Consider the following 18,088-nt stretch of genomic DNA (forward strand, 5'->3'; position numbering starts at 1 on the left):
TGTATGTATATTGGTTCATAAGTGCATATACCATTACATTAAATGAACATTTCTATACGAACGGATACACATAAAAATGTTAAGTTCATACATGTCATATGAAAGTTGCAATAAACGCGCTGCTCTAAAAACTGTGCTCGACTTAGGCATCTATCATTTGCACAGTGAAGAACGCCTACACGAACAATCAGGGCCATTAAGGAAGAAAAAATATAAATGTATAATGGAATATTTCCTTTTGAACTAGAGCCATACACATATATCGAGAAGTATCATAATTGTATATCGATTAATTCAAATAATTTTGTCAGGGCTGCAGATATAAAATTTATACGGTATATAAATACATTTATTGTGGAACATATTTAGTATTTTACAGCAGAAGTTATTCTTGGCTTCTTGTTCTTGTGTTGGTGCTTTCGCGTTATCAAACGACGTTTACACAAATATGCAAATAAACAAAGGCATAAAAATTATTAAATCTCGAAATGTGGATATTAAATAACTTGATGACGTCTCTAACGCCACTACAAGAATTTCCAGAACAGATCAAATATGGCTTCATCGATTCCAAATTCGGCAGGATACTGCTTGGGACGACGCCGATTCAAAAGAGCGGCAAAATCATTGACGCTATTTGCGTTTTGTATTTTGTGCAAATGGATGACAAAAAAAGTTTGGAGCAACTTCATCGACGTTGGCCCAAAGTGAAGCTCGTTGCAGATGCAAAGGCCATTGGGGAGATAAGAAATATTTTGTTTGAGGAAAAAGAAAATGCAGCCGTCGTCGACATCGCCCTTAAGGGCACAGATCTGCAGCTGGCCGTATGGGCAGAGCTATCAAAGATGGCAGCTGGCACCACATGCACATACGCCGAGCTTGCCGATCTGGTAGATCGACCAAAGGCTGTTCGGGCGGTGGCCAGTGCTGTAGCTAAGAACGAGGTATCCATCCTGATACCTTGTCATCGGGTGGTATCGAAGAGTGGTGCCATAAAATATGGATGGGGCGCAGCGCTAAAAAGTTCCTTATTATGCTACGAAGAGAATATATAAATCGGTTGGTTATAAATCCTTTGGTTTTTCATTTGTGGGATACATATGTATTTATAAAATGGTTGTTTTATTTAAATTCAGCTCCGAACTTTGAATGTGGTTTTCTTCACTTGGCTGGTTGTCTATTATAAAGAAGAAACACATTCTTCTTGACTCGAACAAACTGAAATGCAAAATATTCTCGAGATTGTGCAACAACTTCTACTTAAATTTTATCTATATATTAAAGCGCTTCTATTCTCGATGCAGCAACACAAATATGGCCAGAATCGAGAGTATGGCCCACTGCAAATATAGAATTTATTAGCAACCAACATTGTGATCAAAGAATTGCACACTCACCTTAACTTTGGGATATTCGTTCATGAAAATCGTGATGATGCCCACATAGGGCAGAAACCCTCTGGCGCGTCCCACAATATCCTTTTTGGTTAGCCAGAGCTGACCGGGCGCATATAGCCCCCGATCATCCACATTGTTGTTGTCGCCCTTGGTCAGAAACTTAACTGTGCCGTCTTCCCTGTTTGAATGCAAATCACAATTATTCACTTTAGAATATAGCTTGGCCACTACTATTGTACGCACTTTTCGTGCAATTTGATTACGCGATGCACTATGGGTATGTCCCGGCCCTCCACTTTGAATACTACAATCTCACCCACGCGCACCGGCTCCTCTTTGTAGTTGGTGAGGAAGAGTAGATCACCCCGATGAAAAGCCGGCTCCATGCTGCCGCTCAGCACGACAACAATTGGCGATTCGCTGCCTGTGACAACCATTAGACCTTTCCAAATCATCAGTGCAGAGGATACAATCATCGCAAAGCTGAGCACTTGGTACAACGACTGAAAGTGTGCCAGGATTCTTTTTAATGCACATGGCCAGGAGGCGGACGTCGAATGCAGCACTCACCTGGCGTTTGTTCATTCTATTGAAATCTCCCAGCATTTCGTCCACTTGCAATATGCTAGCCAGGCCCATGGTTGCTAATTTGTATTTACTTTGCTATTGACAATAATCAAAAATGCTAACTGGATACTTTTGCGAATTCGCAACAGTATAATTGCAGTTCCACGAAGACAAAAACTGACAAGATTTGTAGCGCCGCAGACGACGCGATATTGGTCCGACACGTCAGTAGGGATTCCAGTGTAACTGAATGACAAAACTACTAAAATCATCATAGTGCATGCAAAATATACCAAAAACAAGTGAAAATACTGAAAAATAGCTGGTATCACTAACAACCTAACTAACTAACATGGTCAGTGTCTATGGTTAGTGCTGGTATTAATATCATATATTTCTGTTAAGCTTTCTTGCCTATGCTATCCAATTAAAAATTTGAGTTTTTATTCTGTAGATATTGATTAATAGAAAGAATGCAATAAAATTAAATGATGCTTAAATAATTTAAAAATATTATAAATTATTTGAAATGTAAAAAATATCAAAAAGAAGAATGAACATATTCATAAATCATTCGATAAGATTTTCATATATGCCGATTCTGTAAGTGAAACATTATGTTAACTGAATTTGGCAACTAGTGCAATGTCGATTTATTTCACGATAATTTGAAATATATTTGTATCGGTGCCGGTGTGCGAGTATACTTCGCATTTTCCGAATTTTATACAAAGTAGAACAGAAGAAAAACACTCAAGAATGGGTGACAAACTGTTGGACACATCGCAAATTATAAATGGATTGGCTGTGATGATATCATTTTTTGTCGGGTACAAATATGCCCTAAAACGTGGGGAAGCTTGCGCTAAAATTGACGAGAGTCCATCGGAGACTCCAGAAGGCGCAGCTGTCGCAGTAGCAGACAAGGTGCGCGAGTATAAATTACAAATGATAGCTAAAAATTCGAAATAAGATATTGTCTTCTTTCAGACCTATGGCGGTTTCAATGACAACTACAAAATGGTGCTCGTTGTGCGCAACGATTTGAAGATGGGCAAGGGAAAGATTGCCTCGCAGTGCTCCCACGGAGCTGTGGGCGCCTATCAAAGGGCTGTGACTCGTACGCCACGCCTATTGCGTGCCTGGGAAAATTGTGGATGTGCAAAGATCGCAGTGCGCGTCGATAGCGAAGCCGAACTGATGAGCATCAAGCGATCCGCCGAACAACGGCATCTGAACACTTGCCTCATCCGTGATGCTGGACGCACTCAGATCGAACCCAATTCCAAGACTGTGCTCGCTGTCGGACCTGCAGCGGCAGTCGAAATCGATCGTGTGACTGGCCACCTGAAACTGTTGTAATGCTCGTTTGACAAGCCAGCGCGTAGAAAATACCCAATTCTCAGCAAGCAATATCTGTGGCAGCGGGTGGTAAGCCACCAAAATGATGATGACGACCATGACTGTGACGTGTACGTTGAACTAGGGTCTGGTGCTTAATTGCGTTTATTTGTAAACTGAGTTATAACAAATTAAATCCTGTATGAAGCTGCTATCTTTATTTACCCGAGTTCAAAGAGAAATTTCGTTTTGATTTTCATTTTATGATTGCCCTCGTTTCTTGCTCTCGCCACAGTCGTCGATGGCATCCCTTGGCACTTCTGGCCACTTGTCGGGTATGACCTCAAGCAGATCATCCTTCACATCGCCCTGGATGACAATCTCCTTGTCGCCGCTCACTGATGAGCCGCACGCGAATTTGGTACCAAAGAATTTGGCTGCAGCTCGCAAATCGATCTTGAATGCAGCCAGTCCAGCGACAAGGGTGACTCGCTTGTTCTTGCCGCGCGTGGTGCAGGAGAGTCGAACACACTTCAGTTCATTGTCGTCCTCGTTGTCCTTCTTTGCACGTAGCATGCCCTTCCCGCCCCGCTTCTGGCGCTTCCTATCGGAATCCATGCCACCAGCAGATGCGCCAGCAGCCTCTTCAACTTCTCTTAGCATAAGCTTTTCATAGTCTTCCGGATAGTTCTTGGCTAGCCATTCCTTGCATTTGTCGTACTCTGCGTAGTATTCACAGTACTCGATGGGCATGGAGCAATTTCCGCAGTACTTTACCTCAATCGGATAGGTGACTTCCACTGCGCCATGGCATTCTTCCACTTTCTTTTTTATCTCGTCCGGCTCGTTTACGGCATGCATATTATAATTTAAATCTGAATGAAGATTTTGTGTCTAGAAAATGATGTTATAAGCTAAACATGCTTAGTGAAACCTTCGCTCTTTTCTGCTATCGGACGTAACTACATAGACATAAATATATCAAAGTCAGCCACGCCACATTTTAGTCTAGATTCCCAATTTCAATAACTTTGGTTGACCAAAAATTTGTATACTCTCAATCAATGTTTTTCACATGAGTCCGGGTGTCTCTAAAAAATGCCTTTTAAATCGTAATATATAATATAATAAAATTATGTAATTTGGAAATAATATATTATATACGGATATATTTTATATTAAATTTGGCTACATTTTAAATTTGTTGGAAACATTTGTATATTCACATATCTCTAATCTGAGAAAAAGAAACAATTTTTTTTATTATTTTTTAAATTTAAATTTATTGAAAAAATAGAAATGTTCGACATCTCTCTAATTTGAGAAAAAATGACGTCACATCTAAAATAAAAAGGAAGAAATACAGAAACATCTGAAGAAAATAGATCACAATAATAATAAAGAAAACAAAACGCAAAATTCTAAACTAGAAAGTCAGCCAATCATAATCATTTTCGCCTTGTGTCTGCGGCTGCGACTCCGGCTGCTGTTGCACATTTGTGGATTGGACTTGCTCCTGCTGTTCCTGTTGCTCCTGTTCGGGTCGATAGCTCGACTGCTGTGGCTGGTAGTCAGCGGCGGGCTGGGCGGACTCATGGGAGGCATCCATTAAATATATTTCATTCGAGACTTGATCAGGCTGTTCAGCTTGTTGTTCAGCCATGTCGGTATCGTCTAGAAGCTCCTTTTTAATGCGCATGCCGTCGTTGTCCTCATCGTCACTGTCTGATATATCGAGATCGTCATCGATGCCCATGGCATTGTTGGTGTCCGCTGCCGCAGGCGACTCGTCCTCCTGCTGGGCAGCTGCCGCTGAGCTAGTGCTCGCTTCCGGCGGATTGTACTGGCCATTGTCATCTTGGGCCATGAAGTCAGAGAACGCGCTGGCTGCAGTATAGTTTTCGCCATAGTTCTGGCGTGGCTTGTGCATGGCCAGAAAGTCGGATGGATCGTAGTTCGGATCCACATCCATGGATTCATCTGCAAAAGGTGAAAGAAGCCAGTTAGTTATGAGCTGAAATGCTTTTCCAGGTGCCGGGACAGTGACAAACTAAGACTATCATTATTTATATTTTAACAATACAGGGTTTGAGTATGGGTCAAGAGTATTTGGGTGAGTAATATATGAACCTTGCTGCTGTTGAGCGTAGTAGCCAACGCCACTCAACTGCACCATAGCTTCAGCCGCTTGCTGGCTGCCGTCCTCGCCGCATTGCTCCTCTATTATTAAACCGAGGGTACGAAACACGAGAAAGTGGTAGAAAAACAGAATCCAAAAGCACGCAAAAGAAAACACATTTAGATTGAGAGTCAAAATTACGTCAAATCATAGAACAAGTGTAGATTAATATATACTATGTTTGCTTTCATTGTATTCACAGTCTCACAATTACATATAATCAGTTATCTGCGTGTGATTACACACCTGCCATTTGTTGTGCCTCGATGTCGATCTCCGTTTTGATGTTCTTTGGATCGATGTAGTACATCCCATCGTTGGGTGCATGCATGCGCTCGCCTTGGTCCAAAATGTGGGCAGCATTATTCTCATCTTCAGATACCTCTTGGAAGTCCTCCTCGTCGTCCTCGTCATCATCAGTCGAACATTGTAGATCTAATTTGTCGTTGATGATAAATATACAAAACCAACTAATCAATAAAATGCTTTGGAATTAGTCTTTGACATAAAGAAAAGGAACTGAAAGCAACCAAGTTTAAATCAATAAATTATTTAATTAATTATTGGGGTTCACAGAACAATGGCGTGTTTAACAAAATAAAAACTGAAAGAAATTTATTGCAAAAACATATGTTTTTATGTTTAAAACTAAGACAAAAAATGGGCATTTTTCACAATTGTGAAATTGAAATTGTTTTCATTTCCTAGACTGATATATATATTAAAGAAAAATAATAATTATCAAAAATATATATATATATATATATATATATATTTTTTTTTTTTTTTTTAATAAAAAACATTTTTTAATGCATAAAAAGCCCAAAAATATCAAATACAACAAAAAGTTTACATTTAATAAAAGCCAAATCCAAAACAGTGCAAAAATTAGTATGAAAGCCTTAGTACAACAGGTGTGTGTATGTGTGTGTATATACAAATTTCGTTGTTAAAAAATGATTTAAAATACATGTGTTTGAGAGAGTGTGTGTGCGTGCGCGGTTAATACAGCTGTGGTCCACATAGTTATTACTAAGTAGATAACTGCGTATCAGTCTTACCTTCGTCCAGAAAGTAAGCTTGCGTCTGACTCATATTGGAGCCAAGGCTGTCCTTTCGGGGACGGCCCCGACCTCGTTTAACCGGGTTTGCATTTTTGACTAGAAAATAAGAGTTGGTTTGCAATTGCACACTGCTGCACTTTGTATTGTTTACAGGGTATATAGCGAGTAGCGAATAAAAGTGATTTGGTAATCTGCTTGCAATTATGGAAAAGGTTTTTGCTATGTGACAATCAAAAATAATCACGAACATTATAATTGCAATTTCGTTAAGACACTGAATACACAGACTAACTTGAAGGCAATTTGCTGATTTAGACTGCTTAACTGTTACTGGAATAACGCCAAATCGATAAAGGATGATGTGTAAACTATGCCTCTATCTTTGTTGATAATGTTATATACGCCAAGTTTTTTTTTTGTGTGTACATGTTAATATAATTTTAATATGGTTCTGTGAGTAAGGAAAATTTGTTTCGAATTCAAAATGAATTCACGGTTTGATATTCGTTTATAATAGTAAGGATTCAGCCTGTATAATTTTTAAATATATTATGTATATCGTATGATACAAACTCTGTTGTAAATCTTTAATTAAATTATTGCATACGGATCCAATCTATCGGCAGAGCCAAAATGCGTCGTTCCTTTTTGACCGCATTTTATGAGTTTTTTTTATCATTAACTTTAACTAATATAATTTCATAACTAATAAAAATAAAATTACTTGTTCTATGCTCAAATTATAACTACTCTACTTTCTACATATGTATTTTTAAACACAATTAATTTCAAATGAAATACTCAGTTTTGTACGTCAAGCACGCCCTCATTATTAGCAAGGGACTACGCTTAGCTAGAATTCCTCTCTAAAAGTATAAATATATACATATATTAGATATAGCTGACTCGATTCATTCCAGCGAATGCTTATGTGTCATGGTGCATTCATCCCAGATAATAATTTTACACTGTTTCAGCACCGTGACCATGGATGATGTTTTTTAATGTTACAAACTGCATCTGGATTATTTTGAATGTTCAGTGGCAGCTTGAATGCCGAATGAGCTGTTCGGCCTCCATCTTATAAAGTAACTGAAGTGCTAGATGATGCAACGGATCTCGGCAAGAAGTAACGAAATAAGGAATGTTTTGCCATCCATAAAGTAAATTTTTAAAAATGTATAAGGTTCGCTTGGTAATTGGTAATTGGTAGCACTGAATCGATTTTGTGGTAAACTTGGCCGCCTTGGATTTTGAATGTGGAATTAAATTGTTGACCATTTGCAGCAGTATTTTCAACTATTTCCGTTGCTCCAACCGATCTCATTTGAAAACTTGAATTGAATTTTCGAATTGACGGCAAGAACAGTGAAGAATCTGAAACTGGAATAGTGTATTCGATTGCTCATTATTTGCCTTACCTTTACAGGTATATTTATTAATCGCGTTCACGTGTTAACATGTGCATTAAGAATTGTTTAACTTGAGAGCATGACCGAAAACTGTTAAGCCTACTGGGCAAATTTTCAACGACAACGCAAAGATCCTCAATAGCAAATCAATGTTTCATTGTAAATTGCGTCTCTTATTAAAATTAATAGTGGCCCACCCCTTAGCCGATTCTCAGACCTACCGGACCTGCGCACAAATTTCGTGAGAATCGGCCGAACAAACGACACATGAATTTATCGGCTATGTAGGTCAAGTATTAGTATAAGCGAATGGAGCAAACGCTATATAGACCATAACCAGAGGATCATGAGTTAGCCCATATAGATATATATGTATATGTATTTGTGGCATAGAATGAATAGATAGGGAAAGCGTGAGCATAACCAGTATTAAACAAGACCAGGGGTAGATATGTTCATATGTAGTAATTTGGATGAATATGTATGTATATGTGTTCATATGCATCAAGGATTCCCAGACTATAACCGCATACAAGCGAAGTGGACATACCCTCCTCCACGGGATCGCGCTGCTTGCGTGGACGACCACGACCGCGTTTCACCTCACTACCGGCTGGCGTCGCCGGCTTACGCACCGGAGAGATGCCGTGCGATACACCAGTGTCGGCACCCATGGAGCGATGTATTGAATTAGGTGTGACAAGTGCCAGTCCGGTATGTCCCTCCACATCGATGTAATCATCGCCGGGCGAGCTGGCGCGACTGCGGCTCATTTCGTAGTCGTCATTGCCCCAGGCCTCTTCAAACTCGGGAGCGTTGGCTCTGGCCAGCTCCTGGGTCTTCAGGATGTTCTCCTCCAGCTGGGCACAATGGTCGGCAAACTGAAAAGATACGAGATAGAGAAGCTGCTTTTCCACCTACTTCAAAACACTTACCTCCACTAGCTGCAAGTGTGCATACTCCACTATCTTCTTGGCGTACTTGGTATACTGTGCCTCGCTTCCATTGTACTGCTCGCAGTTGGCAGCGATTAGTTCGATGTCCGCTAGATATTCGGCACGGCTATGATAAACGTGATCTGTAATGTATGTCAAATATTTGGGTTATTTATATGTATGTATATATTGTCACGATTATATGACAACAAACAGTCTGCACGTGCTTTAAAATAGGTGTGTTGCTTTGATCGATTCCGAACGCGTTGTGCTAATACCTACACACGAGTAGTGCCGCCATTTCATAATATCATATAATATCATATGAGGTAATGACAAGTAAGACTCAAGTCGAGACTGCTCGACTAGCAAATATCCTGAACCCTCCAATATGATATTCTAATCACGTTTAATCTTAATGAAACTTTCAGAACGTAATCATAATGTTCAAATGAATGTACATTCCAAAGCCAAATTCTCTAGTATTTTTACAAAGGTGAGGGGGTGGATATAGGGGTGGGGGGCTAATTGCAACGAAATCCAAAATTATATAAAATACACAAAAGTCTACATTTAAAATTTGGAAGCTCTAGCTTTAAAGTTGTAGGAGATATAATTAAAGAACTAGCTTTCGAAAAGGATTTTGATTGATAAAAAAAATATCGGAAATATTTATCAATTTTTAGTGATAAACTCGAATTGGATCTAAGAAAAAAATTTCAGGTCTCTAGCTCTTGATATTTTTTGAGATCGAATCGTTCTTACTTACGAGCGGACAGACAGACAGACGGAAATCTAAATCGCCTCAGCCCGTCGCCCTGATCAAGAATATACAATGTATACTCTATGGGGTTTGCCACGCCTCTTTCTGCCTGTTACATACTTTTAGCATACTCTCGATCGGCAACACCCCTATTGAGCGTAGACACTTCATTTTTGGCCAGCTCATAGATGCAAAATTTGCGCACGCTCAAAAAATGGAAACCAACCAATTTGGGGAATCGATAGAGAAGGTTACTAGTAACTTAACTATCCAAATTTTAAGCTTCTAGCTCTTATACTTTAGCCCCCTGTGGGCTGACATATATCCACAAAAGCTTTTTTGTCTAGTATATATACCAAATTTTGAGTCTCTAGCATCAATAGTGTCCAAAATATAGCTTCAGGTCCGATTTGCCACGCCCCTGGTGGGCTTAGACATATAAAATCATAACATTAGCTCACGTGCAAAGTTTTAACGTTCTAGCTTTAAAACTCTAGATATACAGTTTTATCCGACTTGACACGCCCCCAATGGGCGTAGATATATCCGCCAAAGCTCGTAATCTTGGATGGTCGACGCGGCTCTACATTCCGAATTTCAGCTTTCTGGCTCTTTAACTAATAGTATTTTTATCCGATTTTCCACGCCCATAGGGGCTGGATCGGGAAAATTTGTACACTTTATAAATCGGAGGTATACGTGAGTATGTGTTCCAAATTTCAAGTCTAACTTCAATTGCGCCCGAATAAACTGCGTTTATACGGAACAGAGGAACAAAGCGAATATACTAATTTCATTTTCGTGAATGAGTATAAAAAGGATCAAACAATTCTCGAATTGGATTCAATAAAAATATTGGCTATGAATTATGAATCATTCCAAAACTTACTTTCAATATTCTTGGAAATCGTCTCCAAGTCCATTGGTTTTTTGATAACCGTATAGTAATCCTTAATCGCCTTCTTGTTAACTGGTTTGAGGAAAGGCCAGCACTCGGCCAGTCCTCTGATCTTCGAGTGCAGCTTCTCAAAAATGAAGGACAGTGCCACCTGGTCGTCATCGTCCAGCAACGGATTGATTGCCTTCTCGAGTCGCATCAGCTTATCCTCGCGCTCGGAGAGCAACTCGAAGCAGCTGTTGAACATTCGCTGAGCAGCCACGGTGTAGGCGCTCTGAGCTCCATTGTAGATCATCGAGTTGTCCACGATTTGCTTCAGGTCCTCGAGGAAGACCTCGCGGCTGGTGTAGCGACGCTGACGAATGTACTCGCGCATCGTCTGCAGATCCATCGGCTTGGTTACCACGCGATAATAGTCCGGTACGCGTTTCGCATTGACCGGAAAGAGAAACGGCGACACGTCCGGCATGGAGCGCAGCTCGTTGAGAATATGCTCCAATATAGAGGAGAGCACCACAACGGGATCGGTACGGCGACGGTTGGCCGTTTTATTGTGACGCTGCAGATAGTCGCAGTGCACATCATTGGCCATGCGTCGCTTCTTCTTGCTCACGGCATCGCGCGGTACCTTCAGTGTCAATCCACCACGTCGCTTGCCGTCCTCCAGCGCTTGACCGTGGCGCTTGAGCACTTTACTGCTGAGGGTGACCTTCGTGCCATCCACATTAACCAAATCATCGTCATCCATGTTCATCTCCTTCTCGCTGTGCTCGTCCATGTCGTCGGCCAGCGAGGGATTCGACTGCGACAAGCTGCTCTGCATGCCCGTGTACAGCGGACAGGCCTTGTTGGTGCGCATGTGACCAACTTGGCCGCATGCGCCGCACTTCAATTTGAGATCTGGTTTCAGCTTGAATTTCTTGCGCGATGGACTGACCTCTTTGTGGCTGTTGTCCCGCTCCTTGTGTGCATGCCCGCCCGAGCTCTTGGGATCTCCCAACGAAGTGGGCATTCCGCCCGGCTGCAGCTTCTGATTCTGTGCCAGCTGTGCTAAGCGCTCACGCTCCTGGTTGCGCTTGATGCGACGCAGTTGCTCCTGGATACGACGCTTCTCGCGCTTCATCTCCTCCTTCTGTTGCTCGTCCAGCGTGGCGAATTGTTTAATAAACTGCTCATCCTTAGTGGTGCGTATCTTGATGTACGCATCAATCACCGCCTGGCGGCGAACTGTCTCCACGCGCGTATACTCCTTGCCATCGTTGCCCTTAAAGGTGCGCGTTATGCGCAAAATGCGTCCTTGATTGCTGTTGGCCATTGGCTGCTGTGTGACGTCCTCCTTGGCTTTAGCCGCTTTGCTGGCTCCATCGCCCTGCTCCTCTTCCAGCTGGCGCAGCAGCTCTTGACGCTCCTGCTCCTCGCGTTCCAGCGACAGCTGTGTCGATGTCTTCTTATTGGCCAGCATATTCTCGAGATTCTTGCCTAGCTCCTCCAGATCAGATTCCTCGGAGCCCGAAGACTCATCCTCATCAGTGGACAATACCTCAGAGCTGGCGAGCACGCGATTCTGCAGATCGAAGATACGCTGGCATTCCTCCTTGTAGCGTTCCTGATGCTCGGCTATGGAGAAGCGATTTCCACGCGAGAACTTATCCATGCCCTCCTCGCCGGCCTTGGCCTTCTCAGTTGAGAGCGTGCGCACCACATCGATGACCTCCCAACGCGTGAGCTTCTTGATCTCCTCCTCGGGCACTTTGAACTTGCGCAGCAGCTCCTTGGCCCGCTGCAGGGGCAGACGACGCAAATCAGCGTCGGTACCCGTAACTGAACGTTTCGGCTGCGATTCCTGCTCCTCTTTTGTTTGCTACACACAGACCAAAAGAACATGTGGTATATTATTAATTCGATGTATTTGACAGCACTCACCGTTGGCTTATTTGGGACGCGCACATAAGAAAAGCCCTCGCCACAGCCAGTGGGGTCAGCAGGTCCACTGAGCTGCAGCAGGCACTTGCCTCGCATCGCTTGTATGTAGGCGCGTGTCGTATTCCAGGGTGCCACCTTCACTTCATCGTCCAGCAGTTGCGCCTCCTCATCATCATCTTCTTGAGGGGCGAACAGCGACTTCTCACCATATCCCGCATCCTGGTTTTCAACGGGATAATCACTCATTATTTATTATTTATTATAAATTATTTATAATTTCTATATTATATCTAATGAAAACTGCTTTTTTTCGTATAAATTTTTGAGAAAACAGTAGAAAATATTTGTTGATCTGCTCTGTTGCAGGAAAACAGGAAAATAAATTGTACATACATATGTATACAACTTGACAAGCTAAATATTATCGATTGTCAAAGCCTGCTAAGCCTAGAGCGAATTATACATTTGTGTTTTCTGAGCATAACTGTTAACTGTTGCGGGTTGTCTGTAAATAAGTGTCTTTCGGTCACACTTTGAAAAAGACTCGGAGCGCAACCGATGGATACGATTGCTCGCCGATTTCGTTCGAGCTCGGAGAACCATTTACAGTTTTTCTATTTTGCTCTGGTTGTTCCCCGACCATTTGGTTGAGTGAAATAAAAATAAAAGTATTTTGGATATTTATGCTAGTAAAGGTATTATTTGCGATCGTGAATTGAGTAAATGTGGGAATATACTTATTTATTATATATATATTTAAATATATAATATATACAGTCGGCAAAAAACGTTTAGGTACACTCCTCAAATCAACATTCATTGTTAAAAATACATATGACAATTAATGAATTAGGATTAGTTTACATACATACATATAAGAGAGGTATTTATTCATGAAATAGGCAAAACAAAATTTGTTTGCTTTATGTGCGACCTTTTTATGCACCAAAAACAGGTTAAATAAATAAATAATAAAATATCGGGAGCAGTTATCGATTTTTAGTGATAAACTCGATATGCGCGTGATATACAAGTACCTAGGAAAACAATTTTAACAAAACCATTATACCCTGATTTCCCATTTTCAATGGGTTCAGGGTATAACAAGTAAGAACGTTGCAGTCGGGCGTAACCGACTGCGGAATACTCATTCACACCCCATCAGCAATTTAGTAGCTAAGTTTAGCTCTAATACTGAAGAACGTTCAGTTTTTCTCTTACGCTAAAAAAAATGTGAAAATTACAGGGTATTTTCGATATGACATCGATAGAGGATATTACTAGTAACCTGATTCTCCGAATTTGCAGCTTCTAGCTCTTAAGCTGTAGGAGATATAAACTTTTGCGGTTTGCCACGCTCCTTTGGGCGGAGATAAATCCATCATAACTCGTTGGACTTGGGAGGTAGCAGAATTTGAAAAATCACTACATCCTCAGGTCCGATTTTCCACGCCCCTAGTAGGCGTAGATATATCATTTGCCACCCATCTTTAAAGAATAGAAACATTAGCTCACGTGCAAAATTTCAGCATTCTAGATTTACAACTTTTGGAGGTTTGCCATGCCCCCAATGGGCGGAGATATATCCGCCATAGCCGGTGATCTTGGGTGGTCGACGCGGATCTACATACCAAATATTAGCTTTCTAGCTCTTCAACTAACATGATTTCAGGCATATCGGAAAATACATTTTCCGATCCGGAAAATTTTAACACCTTATAAATCGGGGATAAACACGAGTATAACAGTATTAACAGTATTAAAAGTTATTCGGTTCTGAGTTTATGCTTTTGATTCTGAGGCGACTTCGCTCTCTATCTGGACTCATATATCGAGATTCTTAATGATGATTAAATTGTATTTATAGACTACTCACCTTTAGACGCTGTTCTGCTGCTATCATACTGAAGTAAGCACAGCATTGCTCGGGCGATACCATGGCACGAATTTCCTCCTCGGAGGGCAGTCGAAACTCGGGCTTGATGACCCACCAATTGGAGTCCATGCCTGTGCGCTTGAAGTCAGCACACTGCTTCAAGCGCTTGCGTATGCTGCTCTCCGAGTGAGCCGGAAAGGCGCGTTTCACGTCATCCATGCGAATACGACGCGGATTGTCGCGGCTCTTCCAGAAAAGGCGATAAATGAAGACCTAAAATATGCAAGTGCTTAAACAAAATCGAAAGCGAATATTCCAGCTGGAATACCTGCAAAAAGTCACGCGTAAAGTTGTTGGCCCTCTTCGAGTTGGGACCAGGCACTTCGTACAGTGGGCACTCTTGACCCACAGTAAAAACTGCATTCACAGCACGAATCCAGTAGTTGCTGCGCGTGCGAATAATCAAGAAATCTGAGGAGGACATCTTGTGTAGATAAATTGGTGCGCGATACATGTTATTCTCCAGGGCTTGGATGCACTGGCCCGGGTGCAGAATACCCAGGAACGGGCTCGTATGAGCGAAAGCCACTTCACCGTAGACATAGTCCTGTGGACCGCTGTCCTTTTCGGCCTTGCGCTTGTAATAGTTCTTGATCTTGGAGCACATGCCCACTTGGTTCATAAGCGGAGGATGCTCTTCGCAGAACTCAGCCAGAATGATATCACCATCTTTGCCGCTCAGATCCTCGGGATTGCGCATGAAGAATACGTCGCCGCCGCCAGAAGCGATGCGCTCAACCTCGCGCTGCTTGGCCTTCTTTATAATATTTTTCAGCAATGGATAAACAGGATGCAGAGTGCTTTGCGAGAGCGGACCGTGCGAGAACTTCTTTAGCGGCGGACGATGGAACGACCGCAGCTTCATCGGTCCCATATGCGTAGGTACGAACGGAGCACGCAGCTCCACCACTGGAGTCGAGTGCTGTATGAGATTGCCGCCGCCCACCTTGAGACGTAGTGTGGGCTCTGTTTTAGGTGAGTAATAGCTGTAAGAGGAGAAAAATTTATTTATTGATTAATGATCAATTTCTTACTCAATCAGATTCATGATTTCCTTCTACTCACGAGTCATTCGATATATTAAAGGGATCGCGGTCTGGACTCTTGGGTGGCGGCGGAGGAGTATCTTCGGCCAGTACGTTGATTACACCAGCCTTACCGAGCAATATCTTGGATTTCTTAACGTGAGGATGCGGTATCTTGATCTTGGGCGGAGGTCCAGTGTTCTTGTTAATCTTGGACGGATCTATGTCATCGGGTATGCCGAGTATAATGTTCTCATCGTTGGGATCTAAAGTTAAAACCTTCGGCTTGGGCACTTTGTTCATCTGCTGAGCATCCCAAATGACCTCATCCTCCCACTTGTAATAGATGAGCTCCTCGTTCTCCACGGGAAACAAGCTGTACCAAGTATCATCGGTAGCCTCCACTTGCTTGTTTTGGGCAGCACTTCAAGTCAAATGGAAATTAATTTTATAGAGCTGCATTAAATGTTACATGTATAACTCACCTCTGCAGTGCCTTCTTGTTTGAGGCCCCGGAGTTTTGTTTGCCGCTGTTTCCACCATTCCCTCCACTGTTGCCCACCGGCAAAGCGGACTTGCCCGGCTGGCTAAAAGCGCCCGCTGTGCGAGAGCCACTCGAGGGCAGCCAGCCCGCGGCATTTGTCTTGGAATTGAGCTTTTGTAGCACTTTAGCTTTAATATCGTTGCCATCCCAGACCACATCGTCCTCCCAGTGCAACTGGGACACCATAAGAAATGCATCATCCGCAATGCTGAGCTCCTGCTGCTCGGCCTTTTTATCGCCCCCAACTTCCGAGCGTTCAGTGAGGTACTTAGGCTGCGAGGAGGATGTCTTGAACCCGTAGGTGAATCCCTCGCCAGAATCGGGCACGTCCAGCATGTCATACCAGATCTGTGCGGGTCCATAGCGCCAATCGGCGATCTTTGGTTTCTGATCGCTATTTTCGCCATTGTCTGGTCCCTCCTGGCGCACATCTTCGCTGTTCATGTCGCTCAACAACTTGTCCTCGTCATCGGACACGCACTGAGCCGGAGTTGGATCTGGACCGAAATGCAAACTAAAGCCGCGTCTACGTGGCTCTTCAGAATCGCTTGGTGAATCGGAGCCGCCATTATTGCTTGCTTTCTGGTCACGCGAATGCTTGCGCTTGCGCCGCCGCTTGCGTACATGCCGCCAGATCTGAGGTAGGCTGGTGGGCTTACCCGGTCCAAAGAGGCGAGAAAAACGCAGCACCTTTTGTGGACGGAAGTCGGGAAAGAGCTCGCAAACATCGACGTTTTGGTATTTAGACGGCAATATGTCCGCCAGGGGCGTGTCCAGCCGACGATCTGCTTCGGCTATATAGGGAAATACATATATATATGTTATAATCTATTCTTAACTCAGCTACCTTTAGTGTCGCTTGACTTTTCGTCGCTGCCGCTAGACGCTTCAGCTGATCCACATTTCGTTGGAGATTCCTCGTTGCCAGCTGAAGTCGCGTTGGCATTTCGCATCGGTGCACAGGGCGGCGGCATCAGCTCCTTGTCGTCTTTGCCTACAAGCATCATATATTAGCGAAAGGCCCTATCTGTCTACTAAGCTGCTTACTGGACTTCGCTTCTACTTTGGTAGCTGGTATAGCATCTTCCAAGTCGTCGAAAATGGGTGCACCCTCGTCAGCTTGCTGAGCTGGAGGCGACGGTGTGCGTGGACAGTCCTCGGACAACTCATTTATGTCCGAATAATCGATTGCATCATCCTGGGCCTTAATGGCTCCATCCTCGTTGGGCTTATTGCTTAGGCCAGCCTTCAAGGCATCGAAGGCGCTCAAAGCTTCAGAGGCCTCTGCCATCGGCTTTTCCTCACTATCCTCATCCGAATTGACGGTATTGTGATCAATCACTTCGCTCAAAAGAGAATTAAGACCCAATCTGCAATTTCAATACATTTATAGCATATACATATGCAAGTATAAATATATATAATCAATTTAAAAATCATACTTGGATAAAGAGCTTAGATTTTCGCGAAGTTCCGCATCAAAAGTGTGGCCTCTGTCATCTTCGTCGTCCACAAGCTTGCCCTCCGAGTCAATGTTGCCGAATAATATGCCGGTGAGATCAATTCCCATGTCATTTACAGCATTACCGCCAACGGAGCCTTCGTCACTGTCGTTGTCCGACGCGGTATCCATAGCGTACAATTAATTGATACAACTTCTTGAATATATTTCGTATTATTCAGAACGCTGAAAATCAGTTTTTTTGGTATTCCTATATATTGAAGAAATTTTTCCAAATGTACTGCTCTCGCTACTTTTTATTGAAATAAAAATTTTGTGACAAGTTCTTACTTTGTGCTAGTCCTGCAAAACTATCGATTTCTGTTACCGATCGATCGATGAATATTGAATATGCCGATAGATCGATGCCTTTTTTGCACAATCAATATACATATTTGTTATCAAGTATATAAACAATAATAAGAAGCAATGCATAGTAGTCGACTGAACTTAATTAATAATTATTAAATATTAAATATAAGAGACCATGTCTGATGCTGATGTGACATCACCATCGATAAATTTGCAGCCCTACTTTGTGTTATTAATGCCATATGACAGTAGTTTCAAAGCGTCAAAATTTCAACTACTGCAGTCGATGTT

The 18,088-nt window shown here is 42.5% G+C and overlaps 5 protein-coding genes across 8 annotated transcripts; 2 read left to right on the top strand and 3 right to left on the bottom strand.

Annotated features, from left to right (window-relative positions):
• The first annotated feature begins 407 nt into the window (after positions 1-407).
• agt (O-6-alkylguanine-DNA alkyltransferase) lies at positions 408-1,071 on the top strand. Its single transcript, XM_018099211.3, has one exon. The coding sequence runs from the start codon at positions 489-491 to the stop codon at positions 1,053-1,055; it is 567 nt and encodes a 188-aa protein (XP_017954700.1). The 5' UTR covers positions 408-488; the 3' UTR covers positions 1,056-1,071.
• Positions 1,065-2,205, bottom strand: twr (signal peptidase complex catalytic subunit SEC11 homolog C twr). Its single transcript, XM_018099222.3, has 4 exons — positions 1,968-2,205; positions 1,641-1,900; positions 1,398-1,575; positions 1,065-1,340 (listed from the first exon to the last, which is right to left on the bottom strand). Exons 1-4 carry the CDS (start codon positions 2,034-2,036, stop codon positions 1,290-1,292), a joined length of 558 nt encoding a protein of 185 aa, XP_017954711.1. The 5' UTR covers positions 2,037-2,205; the 3' UTR covers positions 1,065-1,289.
• Positions 2,206-2,671: 466 nt separating this feature from the next.
• LOC108650123 (putative peptidyl-tRNA hydrolase 2) lies at positions 2,672-3,525 on the top strand. The gene is made up of 2 exons (XM_018099244.3): positions 2,672-2,891; positions 2,955-3,525. Exons 1-2 carry the CDS (start codon positions 2,724-2,726, stop codon positions 3,324-3,326), a joined length of 540 nt encoding a protein of 179 aa, XP_017954733.1. The 5' UTR covers positions 2,672-2,723; the 3' UTR covers positions 3,327-3,525.
• On the bottom strand, positions 3,448-4,255 carry LOC108649049 (density-regulated protein homolog). The gene has a single exon (XM_018098085.3). The coding sequence runs from the start codon at positions 4,164-4,166 to the stop codon at positions 3,567-3,569; it is 600 nt and encodes a 199-aa protein (XP_017953574.2). The 5' UTR covers positions 4,167-4,255; the 3' UTR covers positions 3,448-3,566.
• Positions 4,256-4,710: 455 nt separating this feature from the next.
• Taf1 (TATA-box binding protein associated factor 1) lies at positions 4,711-17,696 on the bottom strand. 4 transcript variants are annotated; one of them, XM_030387888.2, is made up of 15 exons: positions 17,427-17,696; positions 17,032-17,354; positions 16,832-16,978; positions 15,926-16,778; positions 15,481-15,864; positions 14,684-15,401; positions 14,356-14,628; positions 12,480-12,698; positions 10,548-12,417; positions 8,896-9,038; positions 8,511-8,841; positions 6,546-6,644; positions 5,731-5,919; positions 5,436-5,525; positions 4,711-5,285 (listed from the first exon to the last, which is right to left on the bottom strand). In XM_030387888.2, exons 1-15 carry the CDS (start codon positions 17,615-17,617, stop codon positions 4,732-4,734), a joined length of 6,384 nt encoding a protein of 2,127 aa, XP_030243748.1. In that variant the 5' UTR covers positions 17,618-17,696; the 3' UTR covers positions 4,711-4,731. The 4 variants fall into 4 exon arrangements, with proteins under 4 accessions (XP_030243748.1, XP_030243750.1, XP_030243749.1 ...); XM_030387890.2 differs by lacking the exon at positions 6,546-6,644; XM_030387889.2 differs by lacking the exon at positions 5,436-5,525.
• Positions 17,697-18,088: the final 392 nt, after the last annotated feature.

This window comes from Drosophila navojoa, chromosome 2 (assembly GCF_054131105.1).
Source record: "Drosophila navojoa isolate 15081-1374.11 chromosome 2, UAZ_NAV_1.0, whole genome shotgun sequence".
NCBI classification, from domain to species: domain Eukaryota; kingdom Metazoa; phylum Arthropoda; class Insecta; order Diptera; family Drosophilidae; genus Drosophila; species Drosophila navojoa.

Bases quoted from the DNA above. Each gene is read 5' to 3' on its own strand.
- agt (XM_018099211.3), top strand. From the start codon at position 489: ATGTGGATATTAAATAACTTGATGACGTCTCTAACGCCACTACAAGAA.
- twr (XM_018099222.3), bottom strand. From the start codon at position 2,036: ATGGGCCTGGCTAGCATATTGCAAGTGGACGAAATGCTGGGAGATTTC. The intron at 1,901-1,967 runs GTGAGTGCTGCA...GCACACTTTCAG, and splicing joins ATAGAATGAACAAACGCCAG to TCGTTGTACCAAGTGCTCAG. The intron at 1,341-1,397 runs GTGAGTGTGCAA...CTATATTTGCAG, and splicing joins ACGAATATCCCAAAGTTAAG to TGGGCCATACTCTCGATTCT.
- LOC108650123 (XM_018099244.3), top strand. From the start codon at position 2,724: ATGGGTGACAAACTGTTGGACACATCGCAAATTATAAATGGATTGGCT. The intron at 2,892-2,954 runs GTGCGCGAGTAT...GTCTTCTTTCAG, and splicing joins CTGTCGCAGTAGCAGACAAG to ACCTATGGCGGTTTCAATGA.
- LOC108649049 (XM_018098085.3), bottom strand. From the start codon at position 4,166: ATGCATGCCGTAAACGAGCCGGACGAGATAAAAAAGAAAGTGGAAGAA.
- Taf1 (XM_030387888.2), bottom strand. From the start codon at position 17,617: ATGGATACCGCGTCGGACAACGACAGTGACGAAGGCTCCGTTGGCGGT. The intron at 14,629-14,683 runs GTATTCCAGCTG...TGCATATTTTAG, and splicing joins TTACGCGTGACTTTTTGCAG to GTCTTCATTTATCGCCTTTT. The intron at 12,699-14,355 runs GTGAGTAGTCTA...GTTGAAAACCAG, and splicing joins CAGCAGAACAGCGTCTAAAG to GATGCGGGATATGGTGAGAA.